Source organism: Apis cerana, linkage group LG11 (genome assembly GCF_029169275.1).
Source record: "Apis cerana isolate GH-2021 linkage group LG11, AcerK_1.0, whole genome shotgun sequence".
Taxonomy (NCBI): Eukaryota; Metazoa; Arthropoda; class Insecta; order Hymenoptera; family Apidae; genus Apis; species Apis cerana.
This window is the reverse complement of record NC_083862.1, coordinates 15790891-15810294: the sequence shown is the minus strand read 5'-3', so window position 1 is coordinate 15810294 and position 19404 is coordinate 15790891. Positions and strand designations below refer to the sequence as shown.

Here is a 19404-nt window from a genome sequence, read left to right as displayed (position 1 = left end):
TATAATTATTACTACAAAATCATAGAAAATAAAAATATGTAATTGTTTATTTTGGTTAAAAGAGTAAGAAAATGGTTATTACTTGTTAATACAATCGCCTATAAATTTCTGTAGAAAACAAATTTATGCTGCTTGATATATGATTTCATTTACGCGCATATTAACAATAGGACGAAGTTCCTGTTGTGCATAATCTTCGGGTAATGGTAATTGAGATACCAGTTGAAATATCGATGTAGATCTATTCTCGTTCGATTGTAACAAACTTCTAGCCAAATGTAACGTTCTCTTTGCAATTTCCGCTTGACAGAGCCTGCCGTAAATAATAATTATATGTATAATAATGTGTATAATAATTATCTTAGCATGATATAGAAATGATATAAAAAAATACATTAACAAGTAAAAAAAAAAGAAAAATAATAATTCACCTGTGTTTAGCAGTTGGACATGGAAATTGATTGATTTTGGATGGAAGGCTTGATAATCGCTGTTTTAGCGATTCTAATTTAGAACTTATTCCGCGTGGATCAGCACCGCGTAATAAAGATTCGACATCCATAGTTATTTCCATATATTCCCAAAGTAATTGTCCTTGATAAGTCCAACCGCTTATAGTGCTACTATACTCCGAAGGAATCAGCGGGCGTAATAAATCGCGCAAATAATCATAATTTTCTGAATATAAATAACATATAAATAGAGTGAGAAATAAAACGAATAAAGATTTTGAAAATAAAATGAAGAATAAAAATCGCATAAGAATTGTCACAAGTATGTATTTTCAAAAACATACCGTTTATAATAATATCTGCTGCTAAATGTTCAATGATAATCTCGTGAGCTCTGTTCCATTGTTCCGCTTGAATAAAATAAAAAGCTGCTTTTCCGTACCTGGGAATAAAAAAAGAATAAGAATCATTTATAAGAACAAGATAAGGATCAATAATGATGATGATCAACGATTATTGGTACCGGAGCAATTTCTAAAAAATTTTTTATTTTTATATATATATTAATTCATAAATAAAATGCATGAAATAATAGAATATAAATATATTCTTCTATATATAAATATATAAATAGAATAGAAAATTATTCTATGTATCTAAATATACTGTGAATCGCATTTCGTGTGAAACACGACACGTATTTGTATTTACAGAAAACTATACTTAATAATGTAACGAATAATATATTATACATTAACTTTTACGAACCTCTTAGCTACGTAACTTTTCACGGCTTTAGCCTGGTGAATCCAAATTGAAGGTATACCTAATTCTTCTCGTAAAAATTTTTCTCGCTCGATAGGATCGACGGAATCAGTGATTTCGTCTATTTCAACGTGACGTTGCAATAAATTCATTACCGCAGTTTTTCTCTTTCCTGCATCTTTCAAATGTAACATCACAAATATAGCCCAATGCCAGAGACCGTGTGCTTCTAATTGCGTTGCGAAATTAACATGTGTTAAAGTAGCAACATGTTCCGAAAGATGTGAATAACCCAAAGCTAAAAGTACTTGCTGCATCAGCCAACTGTGATCAAATTGAACCATTTGAGATTTATCCAAATTATCCAAAATTGAAAAATTGAAAAAAAAATCGATCGATTACCTGAGTCTGTAATCTAATGGATCGGCAGTATGCGTTGCTGGATTTAATAGTTCGCCTAATGTATGATTGCCAGTACAAAATAATTTTAATAGATGAAAACATAGATCGTATATTGATTTTCCACTATTTATTTCAAGTTCGTAATCATCTCCTTTGTATTCGGGTTTCGGTATAGTTGTATAAGCGCACGAATCACTTGTATCGAAAGACATTTCGTAATGATCTAATATATCTCTTATCGAACCAGTTGGAGATGAAAAATACCTATAATATATATACGTAATATATATTCTAATAATTTAATAAAGTTATACATTGCATCGCTTTAGAAAGCATGATATTTACGATAAATGAACAGCTAATGCTCTCTTCCAGTCGAAACCTTCGCAGACATTGATAATACCATGTTTACTGGGCACAAGTGGTTCACCCGCTATCAATGCGTAAAGTTTTAATCGATCTAACGAGATTTTTTCATCAACATGGTCACGTCGCCATAATGCAATTTGTTGCTTTATTAACGCCTTTATAGGCATTCCACTGCATAATTGTGCCATTAATAAAGCCAAACAATGATCGCCTACTTCTCGCGCAGTTTTACATGCCTCTTCTAATTCAAAAGCTTCGTTTCCACCGATGGTGGATAAAAAAAATAAAAAAAATAAAAAAAAAAACAAAAAAAAAACAAAAAAAAAGAAAAATTCGAAAAAGAACATAATTATATTATATGTAACTTCATATTTAACTTAAACGAATTAAAGAATTGTGTAAAACATAACAGAAAATTTTTTATTATAAGCGATACATACCAGATAGTAAAAGCAATATCTTTGTTTCGGTACTAATGTTCATATCCTCCCATACAAGCGTTTTTCGTATAACATTTCTTAACCATTCCCCGAAAGCCTCTCGCCGTGCTATTACGACACTATGATCTTTCGGATTTTCTAAAACAAGTAACGAAACCAGTAATTTATATTAATTTTCATTTTTATATGCATGTATATTGGAAACAAAAAAAATAGATGACGATAAATCTAAACGTGAAAAAAATCTAAAAATAACAAAAGAAATGGAGACGGAATCATAATTCGTAATCGTGCGACTAAATTGTAAATTAATGTATCTATAGATCATACCTGAAGCAACATTTATATCAGGTAAAGTCCCCCAAAGAGCTACGCATAGTTTCCAAACATTAGCAACGTACGAAGCAAAACAATCTGTACTAAACTGTTCCGCGAATTCTTCGGCTAAACTACAATGCGCGTGTAAAGCCATACTTGCTTTATTAACATCTGTATCTACGTCAAAAATTGGGCAATCTCCTTCTTGATTCATTACACGATGGGACAATTGAATTTTTAGATGACCTTCTATGCTTTCCTTAAATAATATTCATAAAAAATAAAAACAAAAATGTAAATATTATTATTTTTAATTCTACGCAACACGCTAATAGTGAAATTTACCTTGAATATTTTAACGCGATCATCATCGGTTCTGTTACCACCCAAGATTTGAATACGTTGCACTATCGCGACAGATGATGTATCTTCCGGGGAACGACCACATACGTAAGATCCAATTTCTTCGAATGGACTATTTAATGGTACCTCGTCAGCTTGTTTTCTAGTGTTCAATGTAAGTAACGTTAAACCGCGTCCCCAACTTGGTTTGAACATTCTTCCCATTTGTATACCTAAATAAATACGTAAACAAGTAGGTACACATTTATATTACGCGTATACATCATCTACGTGAACTCGTAATTAAAAATTCGTAATTAAAAAAATTCGTAACATACGATAATATTATAATGAAAATATTTTACCCATATCGGCAACGGAACGAGATTCTAGTTTATGTATAATAGACTTTGATAATGGAACGGCTTCAGAAATCCATTTAAAAATTATAATCACAGGAGAAATCGAAGGATCCGGTAAAACTTTTTCATATATCGATGATTTTTTAGCAATAATATCCATCGAGTGTTTCATCTTAGAATCTATAGTATAAATCGATTCTTTTTTAATTTTCGAAATGCATAAAATATCTATTTTACACGTAATTATTAATATGAAATTACCTAACTTTGAAAGTGCTGGTTCTTCGTAACTAATTGTTGGTGTATGATGAATCGTCAAATTTGATCGTAACATCGAATTGTAATTTGATTCGTAGTTTTGATCCTCATCGATTTTTTGAACGGTATTGATGAAACTTCGCAAAGAACTTTTATGACCAGAAGAAAGAAATAATCTACGATTTGATTCTGAAATAATATTTCAATTTCGAATAAAGATCATTATAAGATTCGCTGTAAAAATCAGAAAATGAATAATATAATTTGTACATATATATTATAAAATTTTACCTTGATCATAAATCTCTTCGTCACTACCGTCGAAGAAACTAGCTTTCATTAATTGCAATTTATGACTGTCGGTACCCAAAATGCGAGCACTATCACCAGTTGGACTTATTGGCAATCGTTTTTCATGATTATGATCTACATCCTACAAAAAATTTATTCAACATTTATTTAATCGCAATTGCATATAATAAATAATAAAATTTCTATTTCATTATAATTTCTGTAAGTAATTAAATAATTTTAATTAAAATCTCACTAAAGCTTTTGACTGTTCCAGTTTAGTCGCGCATTTCTGTTGAGTTGTGGTGCACAGTTTTAATCTTTTTGTATCATTCACTGTAGGGACATTATTATCATCTTCATCCGAATCGCTTAGACCATATTTAGAAAAATGATCTACCTAAACGATAAGTAAAAATACTGACTACAATAAAAAAGTAAATATGAGAGATTATGAAATTATATAAAAGTGATTATTACCTTAAAAACCCAAGAACCAGTTTCGGGGCGATATTCTAAAAATTTGGTATCGTGTTTCGCTGATACTCTTCGTAATTTTTCCTCATATCCCATTGCCAATAGTCGACAGGGATCGGTAATATCTTTATGTAAAGATTTATCGTGTGGCCATACTTGATCTAAAGTAACTTGTGCTTTACGGTTTAATCCTTGTCCTATAGCTGGTTTTTTCTCGTCGTCTGGATAAATGATAACTTCTTTGCGTCGAAAATGTACGATATCATCTAAATTGAGACCGTATATATCAAATGATTCAGGGAAATATACATTTCCGTAACCTTCGCGACCAACTGTGAAATTTGGTACAATACACTTTTCACCATCAACATATTCGTGTAATTCGTCAAGTGATGGAATTGTGTAATAACCAACACGTGTCAATGTCACTTTTGCTGCATTTGTTTTCCCATTAGAATTTTGTAACGTTGAAAAAGAACTTTCATCTAATTCTTGACTCGAATCAGAATTTCGAATCACAATATCCGTTTTATCGACGAGAGATGAATTCTTTATAGACGTATCCACAGAAGTATTAATTTCAGAGCATATTTGATTTGATGGGCTAGCATTAGCATAAGGTCGCAATTCGCTAATTGTATTATTTATCATTTCTTCGGATAATACGTTCGGACTAGAGAGCAATGAACGTTGTCCGTCGAATGATTCTTCGTTTAAATTTTTTGCATTTGCATTTCGTGGAAGACTTGTTTTTAACCATGACGAAGATGATCTTCGATCATTTGTTAATTGCCGATTATTATCCTGACTATGATTCTCTTTATCTATAGTTTCGATAGTTGTATCTTCGATATATGAATTCGTCATGGATGATCTCTCTTCTCCCTTATCAGAAGATTGTATGTTTTTTGTTCCATTATGAGAATTTTCGGTAGGTGATGAAACTATTGAATTCAATATCGATTTTGGACGTAATACTAAACGCTTTGCATTTGGACGAGGTTGAAACGCTTCCGAAAGTGGATCTTCCTCTTCAAGACCTTCGAATATTGATTTCTACAAAAATTCGTTATAAATATTCGATCTAAAAAAATTTACATGATATAAAAATTTTACCTTAAAAGTCACTTTGATTTTCGGAGATTTATTATCAGCAGTAACTTTATATTGTGGACCGTTTAACAATTTAGAAGGTGCGTTCGCCGGTTTTAGTAATTCTTCTGTTTTACCAGAAGCCTAAAATTATATTATATTTATATCATATTATATATACAACATTCAAATGTGAAAACATTTAAAATTTAAAAACATGCAAAAATATCGAATTGGGTTGGGTTTCTAAAATGAAAATACGTCGTGATTCAAAATTATCAGGATTCCTGAGAATTTTGACATTGTTTTTTTTTAATTTTATGAACAAATATAGTTCCAAAATGTTATTTTTAGGAATCCTAATATTTTCATGAATCCCAAAATTTTCATGAATTATGAGATATTTTCTAAACTAAAAATTATTCCCGATCCAATCTGATCTGATCTCTTCCCGTATCGTTTCGAGCAAATGTTTTTTTTAGATTCTCTATTGCGATTTTAGATCTCTATCCTTAAAAATAAAACTTATTTCTCTCTTATTTCTACATTTATTTATTTTAATTATTTTCAAAATTAAATACGGGAATGGAGAAATAGTGTGAAAATGAGAAAATAATTTACCGGTAAAAGATTTTTTAATAACGGTGAATCACCAAATGGCGCAGACACCAAAGCCAAAATTTGTTGATGCACTGGTACAGTTCCCGAACTCTTTGTTTGATTAATATTACTCCTGAAAATGAAAATATATTTTTTAATCGATTTTGATATATATACATATGTGAATAAAAATCAAAAATAAAAAATTTGATATAATACCCAGCACCAAGTAATCCTGTTCCAATACCCGTTCCTATGTTTGTATTAGTTCCAAATGTTGAAGATCCGAATGTCCCCGCTGTATTAAATGTTGCATTGTTACCAGTGTTTCCGAATAAACCACCTGGTTTTTGTTGAGCGAATAAAGTAGAACCACTACCTAACATCAAACTTGTATTTGTACCTAAATTAAAATAAATTCATATCATTCGTATAATTGAAAAATTATTTTATTATGCTTTATTTATTATATATGTTTTATTATGTTATATTCTCTCATCAGTTTTGTTTAACTTATGACAAACAGAAAAAAGAATGAGATCATTTTATGAGATATATTTTATTAAATAAAATAATTAAAATTTTATAAAAAAAATGTTTAAATAATAAATAAAAAAAGAATTATAATAAAAATATAAACTATTTAAGGCTTAATATATTGATTTGATTTTAATAATAAAATAAATATACATATATGTAAATTTACCAAGTCCGGATGATGGTGTAGAAGTCGAACCAAAAGAGAATCCAGGTGTTTGTCCTGTAGGTTTAAAAGGTGTATTAAACAATGAAGCACCGGAATTTTGACCTGCAGTGAAACCTGTTGTAGTTCCAAAAGTTGATGGTGTAGTCGAGCCGAAAGACGAAGTCGTTCCAAAACCAATTGTTCCAGTTGATTTGGCACCAAATAAACTAGTACCAGTATTGCTCGACGGCGTTTGACCAAAATTAGAGAATGCAGCGCTAGACGAAGTGGAAGGTGCATTGAAAGCTGACTTATTTTGATTAAATAAACCAATACTCTATAAAAAGACAATAAGAATAAATAAAAATATTAATATGCAATCATCGATAAAAATAATAGGATTTTTATTAAATATTTCTTGTTTGCATTACCTGATTCGATTGCGTTGAACCAAATGTAGGACCGAAAGTAGTGTTTTGTCCCGTATTGATACCGAAACCTGTACCAGCATTTTGATTAGTATTGCTGGCTGCAAAAAGTGGTGTTGGAGCTGCTGCTATAAATAAAAATAAATTGTTATATTTTTACAAAAAGGTATAATTTTTATGTCTTTATATATATATATCAATATATCGAAACAATAATAAATAAATATATTAAAATCATTATTATTAAAGATAAATGAATTTGATACTTACTACCAAAAGGTTTCTGGGTATTGCTACCAAATAAATTTGTGCTTGGAGTAGAATTGAAAGCGAAATTATTTGTTGTTGTTGTTGCTGGTGTACCGAAACTTGTTATAGGCTTCCCAAATAACCCACTTGAGCCAGATTGTGTGGTAGCTCCAAAACCTCCGCTCATTGCACCAAAACCTAATTTAAGATACAAAAAAAAATATTAGAAGGAAAAAATAAATAATTCAATTTTAAAACTTAAAAATTAAATCTTAAAATATAACATCTAATAGATATACAATAACTAATTTGCATTAGATTACCCGTTGTCGCAGTACTAGTACCTGCCCCTGCATTGCCAAAAGGTGAAGGTTGTGCCGGTGTACCAAAAATTCCTGTACCAGGTCCTAATCATCAAATGAAAAAAAAATAAATAATTGTACAATACAAAACATGAATCTTTATTATGAGAAATTTTGATATATAAGATTACCTTTCCGTCCCACAGAATAATCTTCAAAACGTAACTCCTCGTAAGACTTTGATTCATATTCTTTCATTGATGCGATACACCAATGCCTCGCCGATATAGTATGAGATATACCGTTCTTGGACATGGAATCGGTAGTAATCACAGGAGTAAATTTAACAACAGTACCGGTCATACTTGTGGTTGCAGTGTTTGTATTACCAAAACCTAGAATAAACAAAGTAGAAATAATAAAAGAATAGATTCTTCTTATCATGAATGATACGATTAAATATTACAGACATACCAGGTGTTGTACCAAATAAATTAGTATTTCCAGTAGTACTGCTTTGTCCAAAAGGAGTAGTTTGTTGAGTTGACTGTTGAGGTTGTCCAAATAAATTCGTTCCAGATGTAGCGCCGAAACCAAATCCAGCTGGTTTGTTTGATTGACCAAATGCTGAAGTTGCGGTACTTGTACCAAAAAGATTTGTACTTGCATTTTGCTGAGTACCGAATAAGTTGGTATTGGTATTTGTTGTGCCAAATCCTATAAAAAGACAAAAAAAAAAAAAAATTACATTTTTATTATCCAATTTATAAAGAATTAATATTAAGAATAAAAAGGAACTAAAAAGGAAAAAATAATAATAATTAATAATATTAAAACATTAATAATCATTTATTCTTATTTATTCTCTTTTTAAAAAATTCAACAAAAGATTGCATTAATAAAATTTTGATAGCTATGTTATTAAACATTTTATATAAAATATTTTACCAAATATATCAAATAATCTATAAATTGTTACCTCCAAAAGATGGTTGAGTAAATGCAGGTGGAGTTGTAGTATTACCAAATAAGCCACCAGTAGTAGAGCTCGCAGGTTTTGAACTAAAGAGAGAAGTATTACTACTACCAAAGACTGGTGCAGCACCAGTGCCAAAACTTGTTGTAGTGATTGGTTTACCAAATGCCGACTGTCCAAATGGACTGGATTGCGTAGCTGTATTGAAACCACCTTTAATAATAAATTAATTAATTTATATAAAAAAATGAAAGAAGATAAAAAATTATTATTTGTTTTACTTACTGAACGATGTACTTCCAGACTGCCCAAACATACTTAATATAATGATCCTGATTTTCTTTTAACAATTATTGACACCTGCAATAAATTATTAAGTAAAAATATTCGAAATAAATATTTCAAAATTTATAAAATTTTATAAAAATATTACATTTAAATTTATTAAAATTATTTTACATTTTACCAATTATTTATAAAAGCAACACGTTGTATAATATAATATATATATACTAATATATCAACTGTACATGTATAATATACGTATATTATATCTTATATATATTTTCTGAGATCTATTAAGTACGATCGAATCAAAATAATATGTGAAAATGCAAAATACTTACGCGTGATAATGTTACGGTTAATATATATATTTTTTTTTTTTTTCTTTTCTTTTAAAACGTTAGGAAAGTTACCGTTATTACAGTAGTAGGCACAAGTTGTCATTCACTGTAATTGTAAATCATTTGTCAGAATTGTTATGAATACATTAAAATCGTTCGTTAAAACTTTATATATAAAGTCAATTCTTCGCAAACTTTACATCTTATTATATTTGTTTTGGTACAATAATTATATGAAAAAGAGGTTACACAAATCAAATTTTAAACGTTGATACCTAAAAATTCAACAAACGAAATAATATGAAAAGCGATAATGTATAGCTTCGCGAGATTTGTACCTTCTATTCAACTACTGATTACTGATTATATACATACAATTACTGACAATTCTACCGCATATAAATCACATACGCGTAATATACGTCGTAAAATTGCAAATCTCGAAAATCAATCGATAATACAGCAACAATATTATAATTTTCATACCAATAAATCTGTAACAATCAGGTTAGACAAACTAAAAGACACAAAAGTTCTGTAACTTGTATGTCAATTTTCATTGATTGATTTATATTTAGAGATTTTTTTCTCAAATTGAATTACAACAAATAACTACATAGAACTAGAACTTTTCTAATTTAATGGCAACTAGGGACTTTACTATTATTATTACTATTATTATTACTATTATTATTATTATTATTATTATTATTATTATTATTATTATATTTATATTTTTATTTTGCATAATGAAATTAAACGATGATCAATATTTTGGATTACAAATATTACATCATTATACAAGTTTATTAAATTAAATATATATTAAAAAATAAATTATGAGATATTGTTAATATGAGAAATTAAAAAATTATTTATCTATATACGTACGTATATACATACATATATATAATTTTATATATATAAAATTCGATTGAAATAAGATCCAATAGAAAAACAGACTAATTTTGCTTTGATATACACATATGTACATAAATGTACGTGTAAGTAGGTGGGTAGAATGCATTTATAAAAATAATGGCTGACGAGTAGTGTTATCACATATAAAAAGAAGCGATTATATGAATTTCACTTGTGTGATTCAAATCGAACAAAGTAAAATTTTTTTATATATTAAAGTACATAATAGATATGATACAAAATGTTACGAATTCAACCGATAATAATTAAATAATCGAGCAAGTTCATCAATTAATCTGAATTTAGAATCTTGCAAAATTCAGATCTGAAAAAAATTTACAATTATATGTATGGATATAAGAATGAAGAAAAAAGTTCATAGAAGAAAGATAATGTGTTGATCGTATGATCGTTTTATTTATCATACAACTTCTTATCAAATGATTCAATGAAGTCATATTGTTTAAAAGAGAAAGGATACTTTCGGTCACGATGCGACCTATACGATACATTTCGTGTGTTTTTCTTCGATTAATTTAAACTATTATCCTTTGTATTTTATTAAATTTTTCTATATATTATCGAAAACATTTAACACAATGGTTCACATACCAAGTGCGTATACTTACAATTTTTGGGCGAAATCACCCACGGAAGTTGTTGAACTTACTTGTTTAATGCCAAATGGGGTCGTTATACCCTTGGAAACTAATCGCAATATTACTTTGGCCGAAATTAAAGAGGTAGGTTAAAAAAATATATAAAAATGTAATTTTTATATATATATATATATATGTATTACATATATATATGTACAAAAAAAAATAAATATAAAAATGTATTAATACCGATATAAATTCTTCTAAAGGATCTCTGGGATGAAGCCAGCAAATATCCTCTTCACGGTACATTAAAAGATGCTCCGTCCTATGTATTTTCATGTATTAATTCGAATGCAGAAGCGGAAGAATTACGAGATGAAACTAGACGTTTGTGCGATATTAAACCATTTTGTTCTGTGCTTAAAGTTATAGAGCGTGAAGGTGTTAAAAGTGATAGAAATTTAGATTCTCGAATTGGTGTTCTCATTGGCAAAGGATTACACGAGTTTACAGCATTAAGAAATTCTGAAGTAAATGACTTTAGGTGGAAAATGAGAGTTTTAGGAGATGAAGTTGCAATGGCAAGACAAAAAAAATCTTGGATGGAAAAAGTACGTTATCAATTTCCTACGCGATTAGCACCAACTGCCACAATACCAAAAAATATCGAATGTCGATTAAAAGATGGAAATATCGTTCTTGTTACTAAATTTGAAAATACAGAGGTAAGAGAACAATTGAATTTTATTATTTTTTTTATTATCAATTTATTATTTTTTTAATTATCACATTATATATAAAAATTAAAAAACATTGCTTTACATTGGATGAATACAATATCATATAGCAAATGTTTTTTTTAATCATTGGATTTAATTAGATATGTGAACTATAGGATATTTTTCATTGTCGATATTTGATAAGTTCTTACTTTCCTCAATCGCTATATTCTCCATGGAGTGTAAAAGTTTATTAAAAATTTTATTTGTATTATTATTAGCATTTTGATTATCTTCAAACTTGCATGACTTTTTAGACTTAAGAATTTTAAATTTTACACAATTATTTTGTTTAGAATTTTCTTTATCAGTTTGTTCATTATGATTTTCATAATCTTCTAAATTTTTAATCGAACAGGAAGTATGTTTGATTTTAACAGAATTATTTAATGGAAGTGATTGAGCAGAGTTTTGTAATCCTTGTCTATCAGTGGATTGTTTTTCATTAATTTCTGTACTATCGCTATTACTTTTTTGCGTGACATCAATGAAGTCTTCCAAGATTTTGTGCTCTCCATGATTCACAAGATCCATTTTTAATTCTGTTTGTGCAGCGCACATTTGAGCCTTTTAAAATATATAAAAAAAAATTATATACCATTTTTTTTAAAAATAAAGATGAAGAAATAAAATTATCAAAAATAAGAATAATTACCTCCAGAGACAAAGCTTTGGAACGCCAATAATTTAATTGTTTCGTAATAGTCAATTTTGTTTCTTCTTGTATCAAAAATTTTGTATAAAAATCTTCTACTTTTGTACGTAGTTCATCCGTTTCTTTTTTTTTGGTATCCAAAAGTGATTGAAAGTAGCTTTAATTTTTAAAGTAGAAAAAAAAAAGTGTAAGGAAAAATGTAAAATAGAGAAACAAGATAAAATAGAGAGACAAAAGGATATTAATTAATGCTAGAATTTTATTAATATATATTTATATAATTCATTTTATACCCAAAAGATGTGTCGCTACGATCTAATTGTCTTGAATCATTCTTCTTAATTTCACATTTCAATTTACTTTCGAGATCCGATATTCTATTTTTATATTTTTGAATTAACTCCTCATTCTCTGTTGATATATGATTTGTATCATTTTCCCATTTTCTAAACGTTGCAACACGTTCTGCTTTTAACATTTTAAGTTCTGCAGTTTGCGATTTATATATGCGTTTTAATTCTATATATTTCTCACGCAATACATTCATTTTACTCATTATGTTCTGCCGACGATCTTCTACTTCAGCAAAGAGTGAATTACCTGTATAAAAAAAATTTTAAAAATCTTAAATGAAAATAATTAAATTTTATTAATACTCGCCTTTACGTGATTCACATGTAGCATCTATTTGTAACGATGCCACCTCTGCACGTTTTAGAATAAGCTCTGCGCGAATTTCTTCTAAAGTTTGATCTTTTTCGTGTAATTCCTCTTTGATATTCTATTCAATAGAAATAATATTTTATATTTATTTATATTTTATTTCTAATATTCTGATAAATCAATAAATTTAAATTTAAAATCATAAATTTTTTTTAACAAATATATCAATTTTTTATACTCACTTGAGTATAGTATTCATAATTATCGCATCGAGTTTTTAATTCCTCGATCATTTTTTCTGCATGTTCATTTTTTCCTTTCTCTTCTCGCAGTATAGATAAAAGTTCGTCAACATGATTTTTTAAGGAAATATTATCTGTTTCAAGAGAAAGATTTGTAGATTGATCTTTGATAGTATTGCATTCAGTTTTTATACATTGATTAGCATTTTGTCGTAATTCTTCAATTTGTTGTGCCTGTTGTGTTAATTTTTTTTCTAAATTTGAAATTATATTTTCATAATCTTTTGTAAGAATACGATATCTAAAAGGAAAAAATAAAAAGCAAAAAATAGGAGAAAGGTTAACAAACAATATTATTTATAAAAATTTTGTAAATTTACTTTTCTTTGTCTTTGAAAATAATTTGCTCTTTTTCCAAGATTCGTCCCTCAAGGGAACGTTCAAGTAATTCATTTGCTTCTTGAGCTTCCCGTAACATAACTTCGTTTAATTCGAGTCTTCGTTTTAAATTATGAATTTCTTGTTTACATTTTTCGTATTCAACTTGTAATAGTTTATAGGAACGATCGTTACATATGTCCGTGTATTCTTCGACATATTCTTCCACATTTATCGAATCTTGTGTAGACATATTTTAAGGTTAACTTTTATTATGTGCGTTCAAATTTAAAGACGAATCGTTATGAACTTTGTTTAAAAATCAACAGATATATATCGTATACTTATCTTCTACTTATTTCTTTGAATTACAGTTACAATATATGAAAAGTGTAGACATATATATTTTATGGCTTCCCTTTCTATTTTATCTTTCTCCCCTTCTCCCGGTATTTCCACTTATCGTCATCCCCCTCTCCCTTCGCGTATTTCCTGTTCTGTTAGCGAATTCCCGCCAAAAAGTAAGAAATCGAAGAAAATCGTTAAAAGAATAAAATTTTCAAAAAAGAAATAAAAGTTATTTTATCATCTTAAATAGACATATTCATAATTTGCGTATGATTATAATTTATTTCAGACAGCCTTCACATTTCAAATATCGCATAGTACGACGCCATATCAATTATTGGTATCTATATTAAATAAACGAGCAAACACTTTAATGTCCAAAGGACATCCAAATGATTTTACTCTGAAGGTTTGCGGCCAGGAGGAATATTTAATAGGAGATTATCCTTTAATACAGTTTAGTTATATTCAAGATTGTGTAGCAAAAGATATTACTCCTACATTGGTCACTCTAAGCAGAGATAGCGTCTCTGTTGATCAAGAAAATACTTCGGAAAATATAGAGGCAGATACTTTGCAACGTACAAGACCATCCTTTTCCACGCTAACCTTACGCAAAAAGGGTAAACATGTGTCTGCTTGGAAAATAGAAGAACCGTTTGTTTTCACTGTCAATGCGATATCACGATTAAACTGCGATGCGGCTCATCGCACCGTTGAGGTATAAACTTCTCGTTTTTATCATATCTTTTTGAAAAGAATTAATCTTGATTTCTCCGTTGAATTTTACATCTACAGATTGGTCTCCAAGCCGGTCTTTTTCATGGTGGAAAATCTTTGTGCGAAAGTCAGAAGACTAAAGAGACTGTCGTCAATTCTGACGGTAGTTGCGAATGGGAAGAAACTTTAAAGTTTGATATAAAAGTACGAGATATACCCCGAATGGCTAGGCTGTGTTTTGTTTTATATGAAATTAGTAAGACTGCGAAAGGATTGAAAAGTCGTAGATTAGTTAAAGATACCAAACAAGAATTTTTTATAAATCCGTTGTGTTGGGCTAACACGACTATATATGACTTTAAATCACAATTAAAAACGGGAGCGATGACGTTATATACGTGGACATATGCCGAGGATATGCAAAATGATGATCTTTTGCATCCTCTGGGAACGGTAGTGTCAAATCCTCATATAGATAGAGCGGCTGCTTTAATGTTAACATTTCCAAAGTAAGTTTAGTTTTTTCTTTCATTTCGCTTCTTCTTCTTCTTCCTCTTCTTTTTTTTCTCTTCTTTCCCCGAAAATATTAAAAAATTATTTCCCTTTTATCCCCTTCTCTTCCATCATTTTTCGATATTATAATACGTATATTTTTTTAATAATTAATTTCATATTATTGCTTATCGTTTTTATATCGTTTACACGTTCTTATTAGTTATGGGAAAGAGAAGTCGGTTCTTTATCCTACTCCGGAGAAAATGGTGGAATACGCGAGAAAGTTGCGAGAATCATCTACCGAACGTTCGATTCAAGAAGAACCTAATCAAGAATCTGATGTTGGTAAGCAGCAACTTGAACAACTTCGATTATTAGCGGACAGAGATCCATTACACGAGCTTCACGAACAAGAACGAAAGATAATGTGGACGTTAAGGCATCATTGTCTCCTTGAAATTCCCACGCTCTTGGCCAAGTTGTTGCACTGCGTGGAATGGAATGATCATAGGTGAAAATCTAAATATTCGAAATACCAAACGATAGGAGTTATTTTAACATCGTCCATTTTCATAGAAAAAGAGAACGTTTAAATCTACTTTCCGATTCTCGACGTATACAGGGAAGTAGCTGAAGCTACGGCGCTGGTGCAACAGTGGCCCAAATTATCCGTCGAAAAGGCACTTGAATTATTGGATTATGCTTATGCTGATCAAAATGTTCGAAGTTTTGCTGTACGTTGTTTAATGGATGTCAGTGACGAGGATTTGAGCCTTTATCTATTGCAATTGGTACAAGCGTTAAAACATGAAAATTATTTATCCTGCGATTTGACGGAGTTTCTACTGAGACGCGCGCTTAACAATCGAAGAATCGGTCATTTTTTATTTTGGCATCTTAGGTTGGTGTAATTTCGTCTATTGCATTTCATATATATTTTCCTTTTCTTTCGTATATCTTTTTATTGAGTTCAATGAAAGAGAAAAGCTATTTACTCCTTTTCTATTTTCTATATTTATCTTTTATGAATGTTCTATTTTTTTTTTTATTTTTTTTTTTTGTTAGATCAGAGATGCAAGTGGGTGCTGTATCTGTTCGCTTCGGTTTAATATTAGAAGCGTATTGTAGGGGAAGTCAGCAGCATATGCGGTCACTATTTAAACAAATGGAATGTTTGGGTAAATTGAAAAGTGCTTCCGAACAAATAAAACAGAGAAAAGACCGGAAAGCTGCGTTACAAGGATTTCAAGAATTTATTCAAGAACCCCATTGTCAAGATGCCCTATCGAACGTTTTAAATCCATTGGATCCGAGTTTCCGATGGAAACGCATTAAGTAAGCTTCTACGTTAAACGTATAATTGTTATGAGAAATTTGTGAATTTGTGTGAAACGAAAATTAATAATTTACAGAATTGAAAAATGTAGAGTAATGGATAGTAAAATGCGACCACTTTGGCTAGTTTTTGAAAATGCCGATCCATTCGGTGACGATATTTACTTGATACTCAAACATGGAGATGATTTGAGACAAGATATGCTTACACTACAAATGCTACGAATCATGGATAAACTTTGGAAAAGAGAGGGTTTGGATTTACGTATGAATCCTTATGGTTGCATATCAACGGAAAATAGAGTCGGTATGATCGAAGTGGTTTTAAATGCGGAAACAATTGCAAATATCCAAAAGGAAAAGGGAACTTTTTCGGCAACAGCTGCTTTTAGGTATATTTAAATAGAAAATTCCATCTTTACCACACAATTTGAAAATGTTTTCTACATTATATTATTATTATTATTATTGTTGTTATTGTTATTGTTATTATCATCATCATCATCATCATCATCATCATCATTACCATTACCATTACTATTATTATTGTTATTGTTATTATTATTATTATTGTTATTATCATTATTATTATTATTATTGTTATTGTTATTGTTATTATTATTATTATTATTATTATTATCATCATCATCATTATATTTCTATAGACGAGGATCTTTGCTTGCTTGGCTAAAAGATCATAATCATACCGAAGCAGCATTGAATAGAGCTATCGAGGAATTTACTTTGAGTTGCGCGGGTTATTGTGTGGCTACGTATGTTCTTGGAATTGCCGATAGACATTCGGATAATATAATGGTGAAGAAAACCGGGCAATTATTTCATGTTGATTTTGGTCATATACTTGGACATTTTAAAGAGAAATTTGGATTCAGACGTGAACGTGTACCTTTTGTGTTAACCAATGATTTCGTGCATGTAATAAACAAGGGTCAAACAAAAAAAGGTCAAGCAGTTGAATTTCAACGATTTCAGAGTCATTGTGAACAAGCTTTTCTCGTTCTACGGCAACATGGAGGACTAATATTGTCCTTGTTTGCTATGATGATATCAACGGGATTACCTGAATTATCATCGGAAAAAGATCTTAATTACTTAAGAGATACTTTGGTATGATATCATTTTTCTTTCTAATCTTTTCCCTTCTTTTGAATGACAAAAAAAAAATTAAATCAATTTTTTTGAAATTAGGTACTCGAGATGTCCGAAAGTGAGGCACAAAAGCATTTTAGGAGTAAATTTGATGAAGCTCTTTGCAATTCGTGGAAAACTTCATTAAATTGGGCCTCTCACAATATGTCCAAAAACAATAAAACAACATGAATAAACGAACAATTGGATAAAATATAAATGGAACGAATAAGTGAATCCGATTGTTCTGCTTATAGACAAACGAGAGTATTATCGCATCAATAATTTACGTTTAAATTACGTGAAAAATTGAAAGCCGATGATAGATATTTTCTTCGAAAAAGAATACGTTCGATATAAAGAAAGATAAAGTGATCTAACGTTTTTGATCACAAATAATTATCTTTCTCGTTGCTGTGCGACAGTAACGCGTGTACGCGTGCGCATCCTTATCGTGACTATCTGCCTTCACTCCTTTCTCTCTCTTTGTCTTTCTACCTTGAACATTTTTACTACGCGCACGCGCATATGCAAACATTCGATTCTTTATTGTACATTCATACGCTATATCTTTACTCTCCTCCCTCTTTGCCACATTTTTAATAGGTGGGTGGAAAATAGAAGCAGAATACGTATATAGTACATATCATTGGTTCATATTGCGAGCGCGAAATTCTCATAAACAGAACAGAGACGAGTATTTCTTTGAAAGGAATGTTTCACTCATAAGACATTCACTCGTCGTATTAGATTATCGCAGTATCGTGGCTGTGCCGTTCTACCAGCACTCTTTATAATCTTTACCAGATTGTAATAAGGAATGTTCGAAGGATTGATGAAAAATTCTCGATAATCCTTGAAATTTCCGAATCTTAAAATATTATTATATCGATTGTAATAAACGAAGTTATTCTTCATGTTGCTTTTTCATTATTTGAAAAACCTATATGTAGAAATACTACGAAATCCCGATACTTTTGTTAAATATATGATCATTGAAGACAAAAAAAAGATAAAAGAAACAAGGAAAGAGAAAAAAAAATAATTGAGAAAAAAACGAAATAAAAAAGACAATAAAATGTGATATAAGTACAAGTTACAGTGAAAGTTCTTTCGAAATTTTTTTTTTTTTTTTTTATTGTACAGAGTTTAACTTTTTGAAATGTTTGTACAACTTGTAACTTAATTCTTATTATTATTTAAATAAATGTACAAAAAGAAAAATAGGATGGAAAAGATTTATAAAAAAAAATGAATATATAAGGTATAATAATATCGAATAACATAATTACGTATGCAAGGCTGTCATGCCGGATTTTTTTACTTTGTTATTGGCTGCGTTACCCGTAAGCTCGTGGATCACTGGAGTCGCATTACATAAGTTGACACGAAGCGACGGAACAACGAATGGAGGTGGAAGACGACTGCAATCCGAGAACATTGTGCACACTGTGGGTACTTCGAACCTCGAGCTCTATCTGATCATAAACCGAGTTGATCACATCGAACACTTTTTTCGAACTGCATTGTTTTCAATTTTCATTAAGTTGCACGCAATAGCAGAACAGGGAAACGTTTACGTGTGCGCGGTCTATTTGAATAATATTTCTTCTTTCATTTTTTGGAATTTTTATATCGAATTTATCAACATTCGTATAAATAAATTGCATATCCGTTCCTCAA

At 29.8% G+C, this 19404-nt stretch overlaps 3 protein-coding genes across 16 annotated transcripts; 1 reads left to right on the top strand and 2 right to left on the bottom strand.

Moving 5' to 3' along the window:
* Positions 1 to 22: 22 nt before the first annotated feature.
* LOC107995717 (nuclear pore complex protein Nup98-Nup96) lies at positions 23 to 10001 on the bottom strand. Of its 13 annotated transcripts, XM_062082540.1 has the most exons (28): positions 9810 to 9931; positions 9435 to 9540; positions 9094 to 9168; positions 8812 to 9021; positions 8307 to 8549; positions 8024 to 8227; positions 7854 to 7937; positions 7552 to 7728; positions 7285 to 7409; positions 6989 to 7190; positions 6875 to 6928; positions 6388 to 6571; positions 6190 to 6301; positions 5593 to 5712; positions 4480 to 5532; positions 4256 to 4399; positions 4000 to 4141; positions 3712 to 3897; positions 3454 to 3630; positions 3092 to 3321; positions 2759 to 3005; positions 2429 to 2566; positions 1965 to 2241; positions 1620 to 1883; positions 1221 to 1541; positions 797 to 894; positions 432 to 678; positions 23 to 313 (listed from the first exon to the last, which is right to left on the bottom strand). In XM_062082540.1, exons 3-28 carry the CDS (start codon positions 9122 to 9124, stop codon positions 124 to 126), a joined length of 5460 nt encoding a protein of 1819 aa, XP_061938524.1. In that variant the 5' UTR covers positions 9125 to 9168; positions 9435 to 9540; positions 9810 to 9931; the 3' UTR covers positions 23 to 123. The 13 variants fall into 13 exon arrangements, with proteins under 13 accessions (XP_061938524.1, XP_028521595.1, XP_028521597.1 ...); XM_028665794.2 differs by having other exon boundaries at positions 6875 to 7190; positions 9435 to 9709; positions 9810 to 10001; XM_028665796.2 differs by having other exon boundaries at positions 6875 to 7190; positions 9435 to 9709; positions 9773 to 9975.
* Positions 10002 to 10143: 142 nt separating this feature from the next.
* LOC107995362 (phosphatidylinositol 4,5-bisphosphate 3-kinase catalytic subunit delta isoform) lies at positions 10144 to 18638 on the top strand. The gene is made up of 10 exons (XM_017052835.3): positions 10144 to 11098; positions 11224 to 11682; positions 14312 to 14743; positions 14821 to 15251; positions 15458 to 15748; positions 15860 to 16138; positions 16303 to 16572; positions 16650 to 16964; positions 17238 to 17700; positions 17782 to 18638. The coding sequence occupies exons 1-10, from the start codon at positions 10955 to 10957 to the stop codon at positions 17911 to 17913; spliced, it is 3216 nt and encodes a 1071-aa protein (XP_016908324.1). The 5' UTR covers positions 10144 to 10954; the 3' UTR covers positions 17914 to 18638.
* Positions 11700 to 19254, bottom strand: LOC107995372 (protein Spindly). Of its 2 annotated transcripts, none has more exons than XM_017052844.3 (7): positions 19066 to 19254; positions 13677 to 14171; positions 13297 to 13597; positions 13052 to 13172; positions 12685 to 12991; positions 12392 to 12548; positions 11700 to 12303 (listed from the first exon to the last, which is right to left on the bottom strand). In XM_017052844.3, the coding sequence occupies exons 2-7, from the start codon at positions 13925 to 13927 to the stop codon at positions 11830 to 11832; spliced, it is 1611 nt and encodes a 536-aa protein (XP_016908333.1). In that variant the 5' UTR covers positions 13928 to 14171; positions 19066 to 19254; the 3' UTR covers positions 11700 to 11829. The 2 variants fall into 2 exon arrangements, with proteins under 2 accessions (XP_016908333.1, XP_061938571.1); XM_062082587.1 differs by having other exon boundaries at positions 19014 to 19153.
* Positions 19255 to 19404: the final 150 nt, after the last annotated feature.